At 60.3% G+C, this 16,745-nt stretch overlaps 1 protein-coding gene and 1 long non-coding RNA gene across 5 annotated transcripts in view; one reads left to right on the top strand and one right to left on the bottom strand.

Annotated features, from left to right (window-relative positions):
• The window catches only part of SSBP3 (single stranded DNA binding protein 3), a 58,657-nt gene extending 47,146 nt beyond the window's left edge, over window positions 1-11,511 (bottom strand). For all 4 annotated transcript variants that reach the window (XR_012674437.1, XM_075155706.1, XM_075155707.1 and 1 more), the window contains exons 1-4: window positions 11,332-11,511; window positions 11,122-11,194; window positions 10,865-10,926; window positions 10,096-10,180 (exon numbers count right to left, since the gene is read on the bottom strand). Coding sequence is in view for 3 of the 4 variants with exons in the window: in XM_075155706.1 (XP_075011807.1) it covers window positions 10,096-10,180; window positions 10,865-10,926; window positions 11,122-11,194; window positions 11,332-11,387 (276 nt within the window). In the remaining variant the exon portion in view is untranslated. The remainder of the gene's footprint in view (window positions 1-10,095; window positions 10,181-10,864; window positions 10,927-11,121; window positions 11,195-11,331) is intronic.
• A 541-nt stretch (window positions 11,512-12,052) lies between these two features.
• LOC142084753 (uncharacterized) lies at window positions 12,053-14,943 on the top strand. Its single transcript, XR_012674436.1, has 2 exons — window positions 12,053-13,464; window positions 13,569-14,943. It is a non-coding gene; the product is annotated as an uncharacterized LOC142084753 (long non-coding RNA).
• Window positions 14,944-16,745: the final 1,802 nt, after the last annotated feature.

Here is a 16,745-nt window from a genome sequence, read left to right as displayed (position 1 = left end):
ATCGTCACGTCCCAGCGCACGTATGTTCCCAAACACGAAGGCTTTTGTCCTGAAGACACAGCCACGGCTATCACCTCTGGCTGCGAGATGCACGCGGTGCCAACCACCGGCCGGGGAGCGAGAGTCTGTTATTTCCATCAGAGGATGTTCTCCAGGGGGACCTTCAGCTGCCAGCCAGGAGAAACAAGCCACTGGAGAAAACCTGAGCCTCCTAATGGCTTTTTCTTCACCAGCCCCGGCCCTGGCAGCGGCGCGAGGGCAGCTCCTTCTCCAGAAGATGAGCACCAGCAGGGCCAGCTGGTTTCTCCCGTGTTCAGCAGCAACAAGTCAAACTGCTTGGAAAACACTTAAGGTGGGGGGGGAAGCTTCAAATGGACCAGGCGGACGGTGCACCGTGCTGGAGCAACGGTAAAAGTTAAAATTAATTAGCTGGCAGGATGACAAAGAAGCCATTGTGCAGCACGGTGGAGCAATCCAAGTACAAAGGCTTTATATAAGTCATGTTGAAAACTCCTTGATGACTGCAGGTAAGGACGGACGGGCTGTCAGTGCCACGACACCCTGAAGGGCTCCAGGACAAGCAAGTAAATGTGCTTTTAATGATAAAACGAGCCCTGGGAGCCCCAGGCTGGACCTTCTCTCCAGAGGAGGCTGGCAAAGGTGTGAAGAGCCTGGACGTTATCGGGGCTGCGATGCCCAGGATAAAACAAAAGCAGCTGGTTTGGGTTTTTCCATGGAAAACTGTGCTTGAGCTGGGCTGAAGATGCCCATGTGCAACGTGGACCAGCTTCTGCCTCCTTGTGAGCTCTCGCCTCCATCCCCAGCCATACCCCACCAAGCACATCCCTGCCAAAAGCCCCCTTGATGTGACCAAGCGCCCTGGAGCGGGGGCCACCCCTGCCTCAAACCAGGCCCCAACGGGGTCTTACAAAACCAGACCTAACTCCTGGTTCACGCCTCGCAGCCTGCTACACCCCCAGGTGGGAGAAAGACCCCCAACAGCCAACGGGGTCTCCATCACCAACAAGCAGACCTGGGTTCTGCTCCTCGGGGAGGAGCGTGCCCCCTCCCAGAGCCGCGGGGGATGCAGGGGAGGGCCAAGGAGGGGGGGGGGGGCTGAAGTTGCGATGGAGAGTCACCCCAACGCTGCTACCAGCCACAACCCTCCCCCGCCTGCACCTCCCCACGCCGCAGGCAGATGGGCGGTGGTGCGGGGGGAGGCCGGGTGTGATTTACACCCCACCAGCTGCACGGCTCTCCCGCAGAAAGGAGTCGAGGGGGAGGGAACACCTCTCCCTCCTCCTCCTCCTCCTCCTCGCTGCAAGCATCGCTCCCGGGCAGGGGGATGCACACTGCGGGGATGTGGGGGCTCGAGCAGTCCCTGCGTCCCGCTGGCTGCCCTTATCCCAAAGGAGCTTCCCCGAAAAACAGGGATGAGCACCCAGCCGGGTAGAGCAGGAGGGCAAGGAGGATGCCCTGCCGGGCTTTGGCTGGGGAGCGGAGCCGAACACGATGCCGCAGCCTTATCTGCCCACCCCAAACCAGGGCACGCTGCGAGGAAGCGCCCTGCCCCCTTCCCTGGCGTGCGCCGCCTTTTTTTCACTTTTTTTTTTTTAAAAAAAAAAAAAAAAAAAGGCAAAAAACACAGACCCAACAAACCAAGCTCCCAACTCCTCCCCAGCCCAGAAGCTGAGCTGCAAGGGCAGCAGAGCCGGGCACCGCTAGCTGCCCACGGGGCCGATGTAGGGGCTTTTCCTCCTTATGGTGGCCAGAAATGAATAAATAAGCAAAGCCAAGGCTTGGGACACCCTCGGAGCCAGCCTGTTTCGGGAGGAAAGGGAATGCCAGCCGGCCGCTCGCCTTGGCGGGCACCCATCGGTGCTGGAGCAGGAGCCGCGGGTGCAATAGGAGCCGCCCGGGTGGGAGCTGGGACAGGAGGGGGATGCAGGAGAAAACCCACGTCAGGGAGGAGGGACCGGCTCTGGGCTGGCGTGCCCACCGGGAATGCCATGGGATGCCGGCACCCCAACGGCGCCGGGCAGGTCACACTCGCCAGCAAGGCAGAGTCACTGCAGTGCATCCTCTGCTTTGGTTCGTAGCTGAAAAATCCCAATTATAGGTGCGAGCTCAGCCCTGTGAGGTTGTAAGAAACCAGTCCAAATCCAGGGAAAATGGGAGGGAAAAACCCCGGCTCCAGACCCCGTTGGAGGCGGGCAGGAGGGGCAGCGAGAGCTCATTTTCACTACAGAAAGCTGCCGCACCCCGGGAGGAGAGGCGCCAGATCAAATGTTCAAGGGTTGATGTAGAAACATTAAAAAAAAAAAAAAAAAAGAAAAAGAAAATGTTAGCTTAAGACACAGCCAGAGGTCTTCCTTTGGACTTTATCTCGAGGCGGCAGGCTGCAGTGGAGCTGCCTCGCAAAGGGACGGACAGACGGACCCCACGGCCTCCCGCCCGGCCCGGGGAAGGCAGAGGTGGAAGTCACCTTGCTCAAAGCCAACGGTCATGGTGGGGATGGCCACGGAGGAGGAGGAGTAAGGCAGGACAGAGAGCACTTGATGGCCAGGCGTGAAGCGCTGCTCTGCTCTGTCCCGCCACCCCAACCACACGCCAAATATATAGGCACATGCACCTATATCTATCTATATCCGTATGTATATCTTAATTCTGCATATTGCGTAGATATAATTGCATGTATCTTAATTCTGCATATTGCATAGATATAATTGCATATATACACACTCATATATTTTGCTTAATTCTGATAATAACAGCCTCCACGCATGCAGCATTAAACTTGGGCAGGAGAGTGGGCATTTCTCCTCTTCTCCAAAAAAAAAAAAAAGATTTAAATGCACAAACCTGAGACAAAAGAAAAGGTGGGGGAGCTGTGCCCCACCCATGCCCAAACCTCACCCAAAGTTCCCCGGGTGCCCCTCTCGCCCTGGCCGGGCGCAGGGGATGGCCGTCACCGCCGTGGGATGCGGGGATGGGAGCAGCAAGGTGGCGGTGGGTGGTGGTGGGGGCAGCTGGGTCCCACCACATGTGGGAAGCGGCACCCACAAACAGCCACCCCATATTTTGGAAATCCCCCCGACTGCACAGCTGTAGCTTTGAACTCAGCTCCTGGCACTTGTGGCCACGAGCAGGAGTTTTGAGAGAAAAAAACCAAGAAAAAAACCCCCAAAGCGAGGCGGAGGCGAGGTATTTGTTTACTTGCAAAGAGCCGTTTTTGCTCCCCGCCAGCCCGGAGGAAAGAGCCGCTTCCGCCCCGCCGAGCCCCCCGGCCCTGGGGGGGGTCAGGGCTCGGAGGGAGAAGCTGCTGGGAAATAAGGGGGGGGGGGCATGAGCTTGTGGTCAGGGCTGAGCAGAAGCCTCAGCGGGAGTTTTATAACCTGACCTGTCAGCGGGATGTTGGCGAGGTGGCCGGCGTGACGCTCACGGGGATCACGCGTGGTCCCCGCGGGGCAGACCCCCGGCACCGGCCGGGCTGGGAGGCACCAGGGCGGGCAGGAGCTGCTCCGGGCGCTGCACCTCTCCCTCTGCCAGCCCCGCTGTTTATAAGGAAAAACCAGGACCAAAGGCAGCTGCAGCAGCTCCCCCGGCTCCTCTCCAGAGCACCCCGCCATCAGCAAGGGTTTCGCACAGCCGGGTGCCATTTAGGTGGTGCCGGCTCTGCCGCGGGTGCACGCACGGTGAAAGAGGAGAAGGAGCCGGAGCCCCCCGCCCGCTCCCCAGGACCGGCTCGGGCAGCTGTTTCCAATAGATCCAGGGACGGCTTTACAAGAGAAAAATAGGGAACAAAAGGTAGGAGAAAATCCAAGTTTCCAAGGTAAGGAAGGAAATGATCAGGAGAACAGGAAAGCCTCACTCGTACCCAACGCACACGTCCTGACCTAACGAACCTCCCCACTGCCCGCCCCAGCAGGACGGGGAGCCCCCCCCGCCCCCCGGCACGGCACGGCAGCTCGCGGCCCCTCGCCCTCTTTGTTCCTCCGAAGGGACCCCGGAAAGCCGGGGGGGGGCCGGACTGCGAGCTTTGTGCTCGCCCAGAGCCGAGCATCTGCCGGGGGCGGCCGCTCCCCCCGCAGCCCACCGCGCCGGCAGCGGGTCCCCTCGCCGGCCTCACCGCGCTCGCCCACGTGGCCACGGCTCCGCCGGGGCAAACAATGGGATGGCGCGGGCTGCCGCGCTCGCCACGCAAGGCCTTCCTCCTCCTCGGGCTTCGCCTGCCACCGGGAGCTGGCCCCTCTTGAGCACCGGGGGGGGGGCTGTTTTAAAAAAACATAATACAAAAACCCCACAGAAAATAAAAAAAGAGTCAAATCTGCCTCGTTGCTGCACGTCGGTGCGTGCCAAGGCGACAGCACCCTGCCCCACGCGCACCGAGACAGGCCATGGGGACGGCAGAGCGGGACCTCCCTGGGTAGCGCCCAGCCACCCACCCCAGCACCCAAGGGCGCAAGGGGGTCCCTGCCCACGGCGCAAAGCCCCACCTGCCCTCGTCAGCCAGGATTGAAGAAATCCGCCCTCTCCTTCCGTCCCACCCCCGGCTTTTCAGGAGAAACCCCTCCCGGATTGGAGCTGGAGAAACTTTGCATCTTCGCACCATTTGTTGACATAAAATCCATCCCCTGCCGTACTTTTGCAGAGGCGCTCGGGGTGGGGTGGAGGGGGGGGAACGTCTGTTTCCATTTGAAACTGTCAAAATTAGCATTCAGTAATTAAAAATCACACCCTTTCTCTTAATAACCTAACCAGCATGATACAATCAGGTTGTGCCAACTCTTTAATCTAATTGACTAATTACAGATTTTAATTTAGTCAGTTACTGAACAACTGTTGACAATTTGTTTTCATTAGGGACAGAACAGGATAAATATTTAGGCTCCCCAGTCAAAGACTAAGACATAAGCTCTGGGCTCTGACCTCCAGTTTCACGCCGGCGGCTTCTCCATCGGCATCATCCATGGAAAAGTGCCGCTCCGAAACACCCCGGTCCCGCCACTGGGCAGCGGGAAGTGCGGCAGCGGAGGTTGCTCCATCGCGACAGCTGATATCGTTTAACATATAAAATTAAACTAATCCAGCTTTGCATGGCGCTCCAGTAAAAGCAGGGTTTAAGGGATGCTTAGGCTGGCAGGTGGGATGGGCACACCAGTACCCTAAACTGGGAGGGAAGGCTGAACCCAGTATGCTGCCGGGAGAGGGAATTTCTGTAATTTTTTTTTTTTTTAAAGTGATACAGAGTTTTGCAGCTGCTCCTGGCAGCCTGCCACTCCCGAAGGAAACTCCCCTCTCCGGTTACCTACCGGGGAGCCCTGTCCCTGCAGAGCGGAGCTGGATGGAGCCCAGACGGAGCACGGTCCTGCACAGAGACGGGACGGAGCTGTGCGTGCCACCGGCCGAGCCCCTTGCCCAGGGCTCCGGCGATGCCCGTGGGGCTCCCAGGGACTACGCAAAGCTGTTCCCAACCCTGTCCCTGTGTTGCACCAAATCTGCCCCCAAAAACGCCTGCTCTCCTATGCAATACGTTTCTAATACACTGGCTGCAAAGGGCACATTGCAGAGGCACTCATGGACCTCCACCACCGCCAGCGCAGGGGCACTCATGGACCTCCACCACCGCCAGCGCAGGGGCACTCATGGACCTCCACCACCGCCAGCGCAGGGGCACTCATGGACCTCCACCACCACCACTACAGAGACACTCATGGACCTCCACCACCAGCGCAGGGGCACTCATGGACCTCCACCACCACCACCACAGAGACACTCATGGACCTCCACCACTATCACGTGTGCTGGTCCCACACCCTCCCCACGCAGCCGCGGGTGCTTGGAGCAAGAGTCTCGCAGCCTTTGCTGGTCCTGGAGCGAGAAGACAGCTCGGCACGGGAGAGGCGACAGTCACACCAAACCCCTCACGCGTGCAGAGCCTCTCCTCCAAGGAGGGGTCCCAGATGGCCATCCCGCCTGCTGAGGTGCCACACCATGAGGTGGCCACATGGACCCCAGGGAGCAGAAGATGCTGTGACGAGGAGATGCCCCCCCCAGCAGCGATGCCGGGACGGGGTGCCTGTCCTGCAGCCAGCTGGGGCGTGACAGGCAGATCCAGCAGAAAAGGACCATTTCCCACACCTCGCCTCCAAAGCGTGGCTGGGAGGGCACTTACAGCGCACAAATGGCTGGGTTTGGGGTTCACACACCAATGCCTGGGTGACACCCCCAGCCCGAACTGCCAACAGGCCAAACCCTTCCAGCCCCTTGGGTCTCACCACGTTCCCCACCGAGCAAAGTCTTGCACGCTAACGCCAGCAAGCCTGGATGCTACGTTCGTCCATCTCCAGGGGCTTCAGAAACCCCCTCGCCAAGATCTCAATCCAAGGGGAACTGTTTACGATGGTGGGGAAAAAGGAGGAGCCCTGGTTGCCCCCAACCAGGATGGCAGGACATGACCCCCAAGCACCTCATCTTTTCCCAGACCAACCACCACCCTTCCAGCAGCAACCGCCCCCGCTGCAGCAGAGCACCTTCCAGACCAAGTTCGAAAGACCTGCAGCAGCTTTCCAAAGTTAAAAAAAAAAAAAAAAAAAAAAAATCAACGCTTTGCGTTAACGGCAAGTTGAAGCCATTGCTCTGTAGATCTTGCACTGCAAAGAAAACATCATTTCCAATGCTCCCAGGTGTGGGTCCTTCTCAGAGGGGAGCTTGGGGGAGCAGAGGAGGGGAAGGATGAAGTCAAAATCCCCGGCAGCCAAAGGCTACCCTGATTTTTCTCTCCTGCACGTTGACGCTCTGAGCTGGCCGTGCAGGCAGCGCAATACCACAAAAAGTATGTAGCAACAGCCAACTAGATTTAAGTTCATTTTCTGTAGCTCGAGGCCAAAATCGACTGAAGTGGTTCTGGTGATCAAGTTTTCTGCAATTCCCCTTTCTATGTATTAGCTCTTTGACAGAAATTCACTGCGGTATTTAAACTGGCAGTCATCACCGCTAACTCAAATTGTATTGGCTTTCATGGCGTTGAAATGCTCAACTGCGACCAGCCATCAGCCAATTCCCAGATAACGCGGCGGCTGAAATCCCCTGTCATGCCGAGCGATCCCGTTGCAAGCTTGCTGGCTCCGGGAGCGTACCGTAACGCCGGCGCACTCGCCACGGGGCTTTGCCCGGCAGAGGAGTCCAAATCAACGGCTATGGGTTGAGTTTTAGGAGTCGGTGGGTGCTCGTGGTGCTGTTAACTTGGATAAACTCTATTGATACAGGTGGGAGAGGCTGACCAACAACCCTCTGACCAGTACAACTCGTTAGTTGCGTTAACAGGCTCGCAGCCGCGCTGGAGACGGAAGGAAAGAGAAGCGCGGCGTTCCTCCCGCTCCCATCGCCCCTCGCCCAACAAGCACATTTCTACTGGGTCCCAGCAGCCTTTTGTCCCGGCTTCAGAGAAAAACCTTGGGGGAAAAGTAAAAAGCAATATTGCTCAGCCATGGCAAGAGCCCCACGGCTTTCAAGGGTCCCCCCCAAAAAAGAGGGATGGGATTTCTCCTTTTTTTTTCCTTACTAAAGAGAGTTCAGTATTAAAAACTAGAGCGGGAAATTGGCGATTTGTCCTGCTGCTCCTAATAGTTTTCATACAGTTGCACTGGGAAATGAAGTGGAAATGACACAGCACGCAAATCCCACCGTTAGCACCCCGCTAACGAGGCGCACCGCTCCCCCTCCCGAAGACGCGTCTCCCAGGTGAGCACCCCTCCGGCGCCGGCATGCCAAATCCCGGCTGGCCCGGCACCGCCGCGCTGTCCCCGGAGCACCCCGTTTTGTCCTTAGAGCATTACGGTAAATACATCGTCTTTGGGTAAATAAACACCGTATTTTGGGCAAACGCCAAGCTGGCGGCACAGAGGTTGCCCATCGTTGGCCAAGTGTAAATATGATGCTCTACCAATCTGGACCAAAGCTTATATTGGGATATTTTTAACCACAACCACCGTATGAAGTGGTTCATGACTCACTGGTCCAGCCTCATTCGGGGCTCGTACCCCATTTTAGCTGCCATGCACTGCTGATGGGTTGTGGGGTTTGGTGCTTGATAAAAACCTGCGTATCGGCTCCGGCGCCCATCGGCGAGGCCGGCCGCTGCGCTCACCGGCACCAGCAGCCCGCCCTGGCAGGGAGGCTGGCGAGAAACAAGGCGCTATTCACACTCCCCCGGTTATCATTCGGTTCTTTGGTCAATATTTAAGTTTTGGCCGGGTAGGTCCCTCACCCTGTAAAGTACACGCCGTGCCGGGAAAACACCGCTCCTCGGAGAGGGACTGTGCCGTGAGCATCCGCCACCGGCCACGCCGGGAGGAGAAGCACAACCCCTGTTTCGAGGCCAAAACACGCCCGGGGAAACCAAACCAGTGCCACCAAGCCAAGGCACAGGGGAGTGAAAACCTTCTTACAAGTCTTCGTGGGTAAAACCCAAAAGGTAAAGCACTTGGGGCTGTTACAAAACTGCATTACACCGAGAATTAAAAACAATCAGGATTGTGTCTATTTACTGTAAGCTTAAAGCAACATGTATTAAAGAAGTTTATGCAAATCATCTAATGCACTCAGGCCTATTGTTACAATTATTACCAAGCTAAAAAAAGATTAATTTCTCTAAACACACTAAGTACTCAGACACGACGAGGAGACCGCTGTGAACGGAGCATTACCATGCCTTGGTTGCTAATGTCATTTTCACCTGTGGCTTTGCTGCACAAAGATCTACCTTCGCCTTGCTCCTGACGAGCCTGCTGTCCCAACCAGCCTCCAAAAAAACCCAGAATTTGGCCTAAAACGCCCAGGAAGCGAGCAGCTGCCCACGCCGAGCAGTGGACATGCCACCAGTTGTCAGCTCTGACCCTTGGTTCAGGAGTTCACCATCTTAATCCGACCCAGTAAAAACAAGCGATGCAGAGTGCGGTCGCGGGGAGGGACGGACAGACGGACAAACCCCCACCTAGCAAATACCCAGACAGGCTTCCCCCGTGCCCCGACAGGACAGGCATCTTTCCACGCCAGGCAGAGAGGAGAGGCAGCTCAGCAGCCAGCTGAGGCTCTCCAGCAGCTCGGCTCTGCCCGTGCCCCAGGGCGACCGCCGCGTCCAGCGCCGGCATGCAGGAGCGCCGCGGAGGTCCCCGAGACGCTCGCCCGGCGCTGCTCTCCAGCAAACCCTCGTGCATCCCAACCCAGGCATGTCGAGGCAACGAGAAACTCGGGAAGAGAGGAAAAATGGTTTCCATACCATAGGCTCCCCAGAGCAGACAAAACCAGCTCCTGCTACAGGGTTTAAACTCACTTGACTGGGGTCCAAGCCCGCAGCCAGGTGACTAATCCTTTGATGCAAATTCTTCCCGACGCTGCAGATGCGGGCGACACGCGCGGGACGGGAGCGGGCAGCCCACCCATCGCCCACTGGAGCCGACATGCCGCGCACCCTCGCCAAGAGGTGTCTTTTTGGGAGGCACCTCAGCACTGGCATCCCACCCCAGGAGCATCATCCCTGGGTCACGCTAACACCTCTGCGGAGAAGAACCCAAAATACCGACAGACGAGATGCACACCGTCAACCAAGGGGGGTCTGCAACACCACCTTCCACGAGCAAACACCTTCACCTTGCCGGTCTCGAGGGAGGATTCGGACAACGAAGGAAGCCCCCAGCCTTGCCAAAGGCAGGGAGACATTCATTGGGGCATTCAACGGCATTTTGGGGAATTCCCCCCCTCCTCCCCACCGCAATCCAACCCCTGCCCACCCTTCGAGATATCCTCAGCATGAAATATCTCCCCATCGATCCTCTAGTAAACGCTTTGTTGTCCATCGCTATGCAAAACTGCTTAATTCTACCAGTAGCCTGAATGCCTTTAAGTGCTTAAGATAAGTATCTGAGCTAATTTACATAATTGCAACATTATGAAATACTGTTCAGTCAAATCAGAACATTGCTGGTTAAAAAAAACATGCTTTTGCCAGTCGGTTTTGTTGGCTCTCGGTGCGCCGGAGAAGCCGGAGCTCCCCGACGCTGTAATTACCGCGAGGATTAGAAACTTGTTACTCACGTAGTCATGAAAGGCTTTCGCTTCACTCGAATGTTCACAAGTGTCTCGCCTTTCGGGAGCTGCGCAGTAAAGGTCCCAAAACACGCTGCGTGGCGGAGAAAGTCAAGAGAGGAGGCAGTTACTCGGGGGGGCTCTCGCACCGAGATGGGGGGTCATCGGAGGTGAGCAGCTTCCCACCCCGCCGGGCCCACAGTCAGGGAGGGGACCTCAGCCGGATCCGGCCGTGCATCCGAGCTCGACGCCACTCGGACCTCTGGAAGTGCCCGACCCGGTGCCGCTGCCCCCAGGATGGGCGACGTTGGGTGTTTGGAGAGGCAGAAGGAGCCTTTGAGGGGTAACAACCGCCGCACTTCAGGGACTCCCTCCAGCCCTCGCTGCCGCCTCTCCCTGCCTGCCCCCGGCCGCCCCAGCGGCCCCACCACAGCTTGGTCTCTCCGGCCGCCCCCGGCGGCTTTCCGGCCGAGGGCTGTGAGGCCTGCCCGCCGCCTCCCAGCCCACCCGCTCCCGCGGGGCCAGGGGTAGCTCCACCGCCCCGCCGCGCCTCGGCGCCCCGCGGGGAGCGGGAGAGCGAGGGACCGGGGCGGTTTGGGGCTCGGCGAGCCCCACGACGCGCCGCCGCTGCTGACTCACGCCCTCGCCGGGGCTTTACCCCGTGGGGCCGCGCTCTGCCGGTGCGACCCCCCTCCCCCCCCGCGGGGGCTGCCTGGCCGCTCCCACTCGCGACGAGGCACCGTGGGGTGCTCCCCCCCGCCCAGCCCCCGGCACTTACCACCACCAGGAGTGCAGGAAGCCGGGGGGCTCGCCCAGCGTGATGTTCTTCTCCCACCGGATCTGCGGGCGAGAGGAAGGCGGTGGGGGGGGTGGGGTGTGTAGGGTGGGGTGGGAGGGGGTGGGTGGGGGGTGGTCACGAGTGGGCGTGGGCCCCCACGCGCGGCGACCCCCCGGCGCCGCCGCCGCCCCGCGCAAGATGGAGGGCGGGCGGGCGTGCGGCGGCGCACAAAGGGCGCGGGGGGCGGCGGGGCTCACCTCGGACAGGAAGGTCTGCGCCGACTTCTGGGCGCCGACGTGCAGCAGGTACTCGTAGACGTACAGCGCCAGCCTGCAACAGCCGAGCGGCGGGTCGGCGGCGGCGGGGGGGGGAGAGCAGGAGGAGGATTCCCCCCCCCGCCCCGCACAAAGCCGCCCCGCCGCCGCCCCGCTCCCCCCCGCTCCTCCCGCCGCCGCCGCCGCGCTTACTTCTCCCGCGCCTGTCCGTCCGAGGGCACCGCTGAGCCCTTCCCTTTGGCGAACATGGTCCGCGCCAAGGAGGGGGGCGGCCGTCGCCGCCGCCGCCGCCGGGAGCCGCTCTAGCCCGCCGCTGAGGGAGCGCCGGGGGCTGTCAGAGCGCCGGCCGCCGCCGCGCCCCCATCGCCCCGCGCCCGCCGCCGCCGCTCGCTGCGCCCGCCGCGCCGCTGGCCGCGCACCCGAACGTGGCCGCGCCGGGCACCGCCCCCCCCCGCCGACGGGCGCTCGCCCCGGCCAATCACCGGCGAGTAAGGGCGGGGCCGACCGGCGCCACGCCCCCCTCCGGAGGCGGCGGGCGGCCTCCCGCGGCGGGGAGGGAGGGAGGGAGAGCGGCGACGCGGGGTCCTAGCGTCCCCCCGGCTCCGCCCGCCGGCGGCGCGGCTCCCCTAGTGCGGCGCCGCGCCATGGCCCTTTAAGGCGCCGGGCCGCGGCGCGCAGCGCCCGCTGATTGGTCGGCGCCGCGGAGACCTCGGAAGGGGGGGCCTTGAAACCGCCCGCCGGGCGGCGAAGGGGAGGAGGGGGGAGCGCGTCGGTGCGCCCGGGCGGGCGCTGCCTCTGGCCGCGGCGCCGGGCGGGACCCGCCGGGGCCGGGCCGGAGGCGGTGGAAGGCGGGGGCCGGAGCCAGCCCCCGCCTTCCACCGCCTCCGGTCCGGCCCCGGCGGGTCCCGCCCGGCGCCGCGCACCCCCAACCCCGCGCTGCGGGCGGGTACCTCAGGGCCAGGCGGCCTGGCTGTGAGGAGCCCTGAGGGGAGCCTGGGGCCGGCCTCCCCCCCGGCTGCCAACTTCAGCGTCTGTAGTCACGGGGCGAGGCTTGCGGTGGGGCCTCCCTGCCTGTTTTGCTTCGCTGCTCTTAAAAACAAGGGGGGAAAGCCACCCCCTTGGGGCCGGGGAGAGCTGGGTGGTGCTCTGGGCTGGATGGGGGGGGCCGTGCTGGGGTCCCGCAGAGCGGGCTGTGGGCAGCCCTTTTGCCTCCCATCGGGGGTTTGGAGGCAAGGCCGTGCTGCCCCCCAGGGCACCCCTGCTTTAGGAGGCCGGGCTTTGCACCCCCTCGCCCCACCGACAGCCATTTCTAAACGCAGGAGCCCACCAAACTAACCAGCGCTCCCGGCTTCTGGTGGCAGTTTCCACGGGAACAGATGTTGGAGCCGCACAAAAATAAGGGCTTCAAAGAGCTTTTTTCCCCCTCCCTTGCCCCGGCCTCACCTCTACCTCCAAAATGACTCGCTGAACAAAAAACAGCGGGGACGGAGGCTGCGCGCTGGGTAGGGGTTATGCGATTAGTTACCGATCGTTAAAATCGGGAGGTTACACGCACCGAGCCTCGTGCTGCAAAACACCGAAGAGCTTGAGGAGTTTGAGCAGGGCCATAGGCGCCTGGCAACCCTCCTGCGAGGGCAGGGAGGCTTGGGGTGGCGATGTGGGGAGCCGCGGGGCGTAGGAGTAACTCCTCCGGCGGTGGGTAGTGCCGCTGCGCCCCGTGGGAATACACACGGCCATCGGGACCTGCCTGAGCAGGGCCAAACTCGCTTTAAAGCAAGGTTTAAAACAAACCGGGGGGGAAAAAAAAAAACCAAACCTCTCCTTGCAATGCGGTAGGTCGAAAAGGATCAAAACTTGAAGGCGTCCGAGATCCTCTCTTTGGAAAGAGAAAACCTGGCGCTTTCCACAAGTTTTGCTTTGCAGGGTGGGGGCCAGGGTGACAGCGGAGACGACGAGAGGCTTTAGGGGCTCTGCTCCATGCGCACCTCTGCGGCAGAGGCCGGAGGGCCAGGCCAGGCAAATCCCAGACTTTGTGTCTCCTGAGCCTTCATGTCCCTCTGCTCCTCTGCTGCTCCAAAGAGCTCAAAAATAACCGGGAGCCTCCCCGGGGACTGAGGCTATGGGATAAATTTGACCCTCCGGCAGCACGTATTCCCCGTTAAAAATAATACCCTCGTATTCTGTACCTTCTGCGTGGAGGTGGAAGGCATTAATGCCACCGTGTGATCGGCAGCAAAAAGGGCCTCTCCCTGCCCAGAATATCACCCTGCCCCGCTCCTGTTCATCGGGAGTTTGTGCTTTTAACTCATTGATTTTCTGGGATAGGTGAGTAGACAAAACCCAGCTCCCTTCCCTGACCCCTGGGGTTGTTTGGAACATGAAGCAAGCCCAGGGAAAAGCGATGGGAGCCAGGATTTCTGCCTCCTTAGGTGCCTTCAGCGGTCTGATTGCAGGTCTCCAGCCGGGAGGGGAAGACATCTCCGAGACGCTCAGAGGAGAGAGCAGCCCCGGGGGGGCCGGGCAGCCGCCTTGGCTCTCCCTCCTCTCCTCCGGACCAGCTCTGGTTCTCGGCTGTTGCTAGGGGAGATGGAGAAGAGCGGTTGATGGAAAGCTTCCCGAAAGCGGCACCAAAAGAAAGTATCCGTATTGCCATCCCAGGGCGGCAGAGCCCGACCTGCCAGCCGCCAACCGCCGGCACAGCGAGGGCAGAAACTCCCGGCCCGTGTGAATTCACCGGGTACCAGCCCTGCCTTCGCATCCTCCGTGACCTGATGATTAGAGCAAATTATAAGCCGGTGCTTTGGACCAACTTAGCTAAAGATCAGAAGGGAGACTAATTTCATATCGTCACCACCGCAGAACACAATTAAATGGCTCTGCAAAGTTTTAACGCAAGTTATGACAAGAAATTTAGGAAAAAAAAAGAAATCCCCACACCCGAGGCCAGCAGCTCTGTCTAGCCGAGTCGCAGGAGGACGTACCAAGGCTACTGAGTGCTCCCAAGGCTCAGAGGGTGACCTTACTCGGCCGAGCTTTCTCTTCGTCGGGAGTTTTTCTTGGATTGCAGCAATTAAGGCACCAGAATTCATTAAAAAACCCAAACCAAGAGCCCAGCTGGTTGTTTTAACCACCCGCCTGTGGATTTCTCCCAGCCGTCGGGGTGCCTCCCTTGCCGGGGCTGCGTTGCACAGCACCCACCCGACGAGAACCCAACAGACCCCGCTCCGCTGAGCCCGAAGGCAGGAGAAGGTGCTGGGTGCCGGGGGGAAAAGGCAGCGTCCCCTGGGCACAGCGGGTGGGAAGGCACAAATGCACTGGGCGCTGCCGGCGGCTCGGCCGGGGTTGCTGTGGGATCCCCGTGGGCAGGCTCCCCGTGGGCAGGGATGCGCAGCAGGAAGGACAGGTTTGGGAGGGAGTAGCTGTGGGAAGAGTGGCCTCTCCACGTTGCATATTAACGCTCCACATGCTTTAATTGCGGTGGGACCTATCGCGCGGAGGCATTAGCATGCAATGCGGAGGAACACGTATTTTTGGGATGCCTGCCTGGCTCGCAGACTCTCAGCCACAGGGAGGCGGTGGGCCGTGGGATGCAGGGAGAGGTGTCTCGTCCCCCCCCCCGGGACGCCGCTGGAGTCGCAGCTCCTTCCTCGAGCCCCTGAATCATCCCCGCTGCCATCTGCTGCACCCTCGCTCTTCCCCGCAGATGTCCTTCTTCCTTCCCCAGAAGGAGATGAGAACCGAGGATGAGGTGCCAAACGCGACTTCAAACAGCATCTAATAAAACACGGGATTAATTTCTTCTGACTGGTGTTCAATGGCTCTGATTAAGGAGAGCAGGATTTAATTAGCTTGTTTGGATGGCCTCAAAACCCGTGCCAAAGGTGGGGGAGTCCCAGCGGCCGGGTCCCCCCAGGCCCCGACCACGAGCTGCCGGGGGCCGGCAGGACCTTCCCCCCCGTGGAGCAGAGCCTGCCCCGCCAGGCTGGCAGCTCCTTCGGGATCCCCCGACCACCCTTTACCACCCGGGATGGGTGCCCTTGGCTGTGCTTAATCCCACGGGGCAGGCACGGGGGGCCAGGGAGTAGCAGGATGGGGGGCGATGGACACACAGTTGGGTCGGTGGCCCCGCCAAGGGGACGCTTCTGTCTTCCCGAACAGCGTCTCATCCTCTAAACCCCGTGCCTTTCGGCATAAACCAAACTCGCCCTGCCACCAAGTCCTTGAATTTAAAGTAACCCTGTTCTCTCCCTGATTTACTACCAGTTGCTGGCTCCTCTCCTCTCCCTCCGCCTGTCTCCTTTAACCCATTTCATTATCTATGCTAGCTTAGGCTTGTCTACGTGGGAACATCACGGTGAAGTTATTGCAAAATAGATGGGCTGTGAATGTAAAGCGCGGCAGCTATTCCCCAGCAGCTCCCTGCACGGCGGCTCGCATTCCTTACCCGCAATACCTGCATTAACCTCGGCTGCAGGCAGGCACTGCAAAGTGCCGAGCAGGAGCACCCATGTGGGACGCAGCTCCCGGGCTTTCCCCAGCTGCAGGGAAGGCCGGGATGCAGCGCTGCATTCCCAGAGCTGGCACTCCTGGGATTTTAACTCTGCAGGTCCCCGTCCTTGCAGAGGAGACAAACAGAGGTAGAAGGCTCGAAATGAGATAACAGCCGGGGAGCAGGACTTCCCCATCTGAGGAGCATGGACAACTTGTGAGCCCCAAACTTGTGCTTTGGGTGTGGTTGGACTCCAGAGGAACGGGGTGGGCTGCGCAAAGGCAAAACCCAAAATGTCAGACCCTCGTCACCCTAGATGACCCAAAATGTCAGACAAAGCGTCACCTCTACCCACTGCCTGCCAGTCAGTGCCAGCCGCTCCAGGCAGGTCAGGTCCTCCTGGTCTCCACCCGCCTTGCCACTAGCCTACATCTCCCTGCAAGGGATGTTTTGCAATTATATATCCCCTCCCCAAGCAAACCAGCAAGCAGGAGCTGCGGTCCTGCCCCGCGCGGTGGCACGGTGATAACCCCCAGCCTGGCTCCTACCGGTGACGGTGGCATTGCCACGCTGCGCTGTCGTCTGTGTCTGACCCTGCTCGTTCCCCGCGGCTGGGCTCTGGTGGCAGCTACGTGGGGCCAAGCAGGGCACCGGCGTGGGGCGAGGATGCTGCAGGGGTTACGTGTTAAGTGCTGCCTCCAGGTCTCCTATGGCAATGGTATAGCAGAGACCTTCCTGGGGGTCCCAGCAAAGCTGTGTGTGCCTGCAGCCCCTACGAACAACAGGATGGGGTTGTTGGGAAACCTTGGGGTTTCCCCCTCTTGGGGCTATCCATCATCCCACAGGGATGGCCTCCAGGCTGTGCTACCTGCCGCCCGGCGTCAGCCGTTCCCAAGCGAAGGGTCGCAGCCCTGCCGGGGTAGCAGCGGTTGTCAACTGCCTCAGGAGCCGGGCAGGAACCCCATTGCACCGACTAAACATTTGCAGTTTAACGTCAGTGGTTTCCTTACCCCCCTGCCCTCGGCGAGGAGGGGTTTAGGTGGGGAGCGGGTGCCCGGCCGGCGTTACAGGATCTGAATCCAGCTCTGCTGGGTCTGGCCTTGAGCCTCCTCGCTCC

The sequence above is a fragment of the Calonectris borealis genome, chromosome 8 (genome assembly GCF_964195595.1).
Source record: "Calonectris borealis chromosome 8, bCalBor7.hap1.2, whole genome shotgun sequence".
In the NCBI taxonomy this organism is placed as follows: domain Eukaryota; kingdom Metazoa; phylum Chordata; class Aves; order Procellariiformes; family Procellariidae; genus Calonectris; species Calonectris borealis.
Note: the sequence above shows the minus strand (reverse complement) of the source record. Positions and strands in the feature narration are given on the sequence as shown.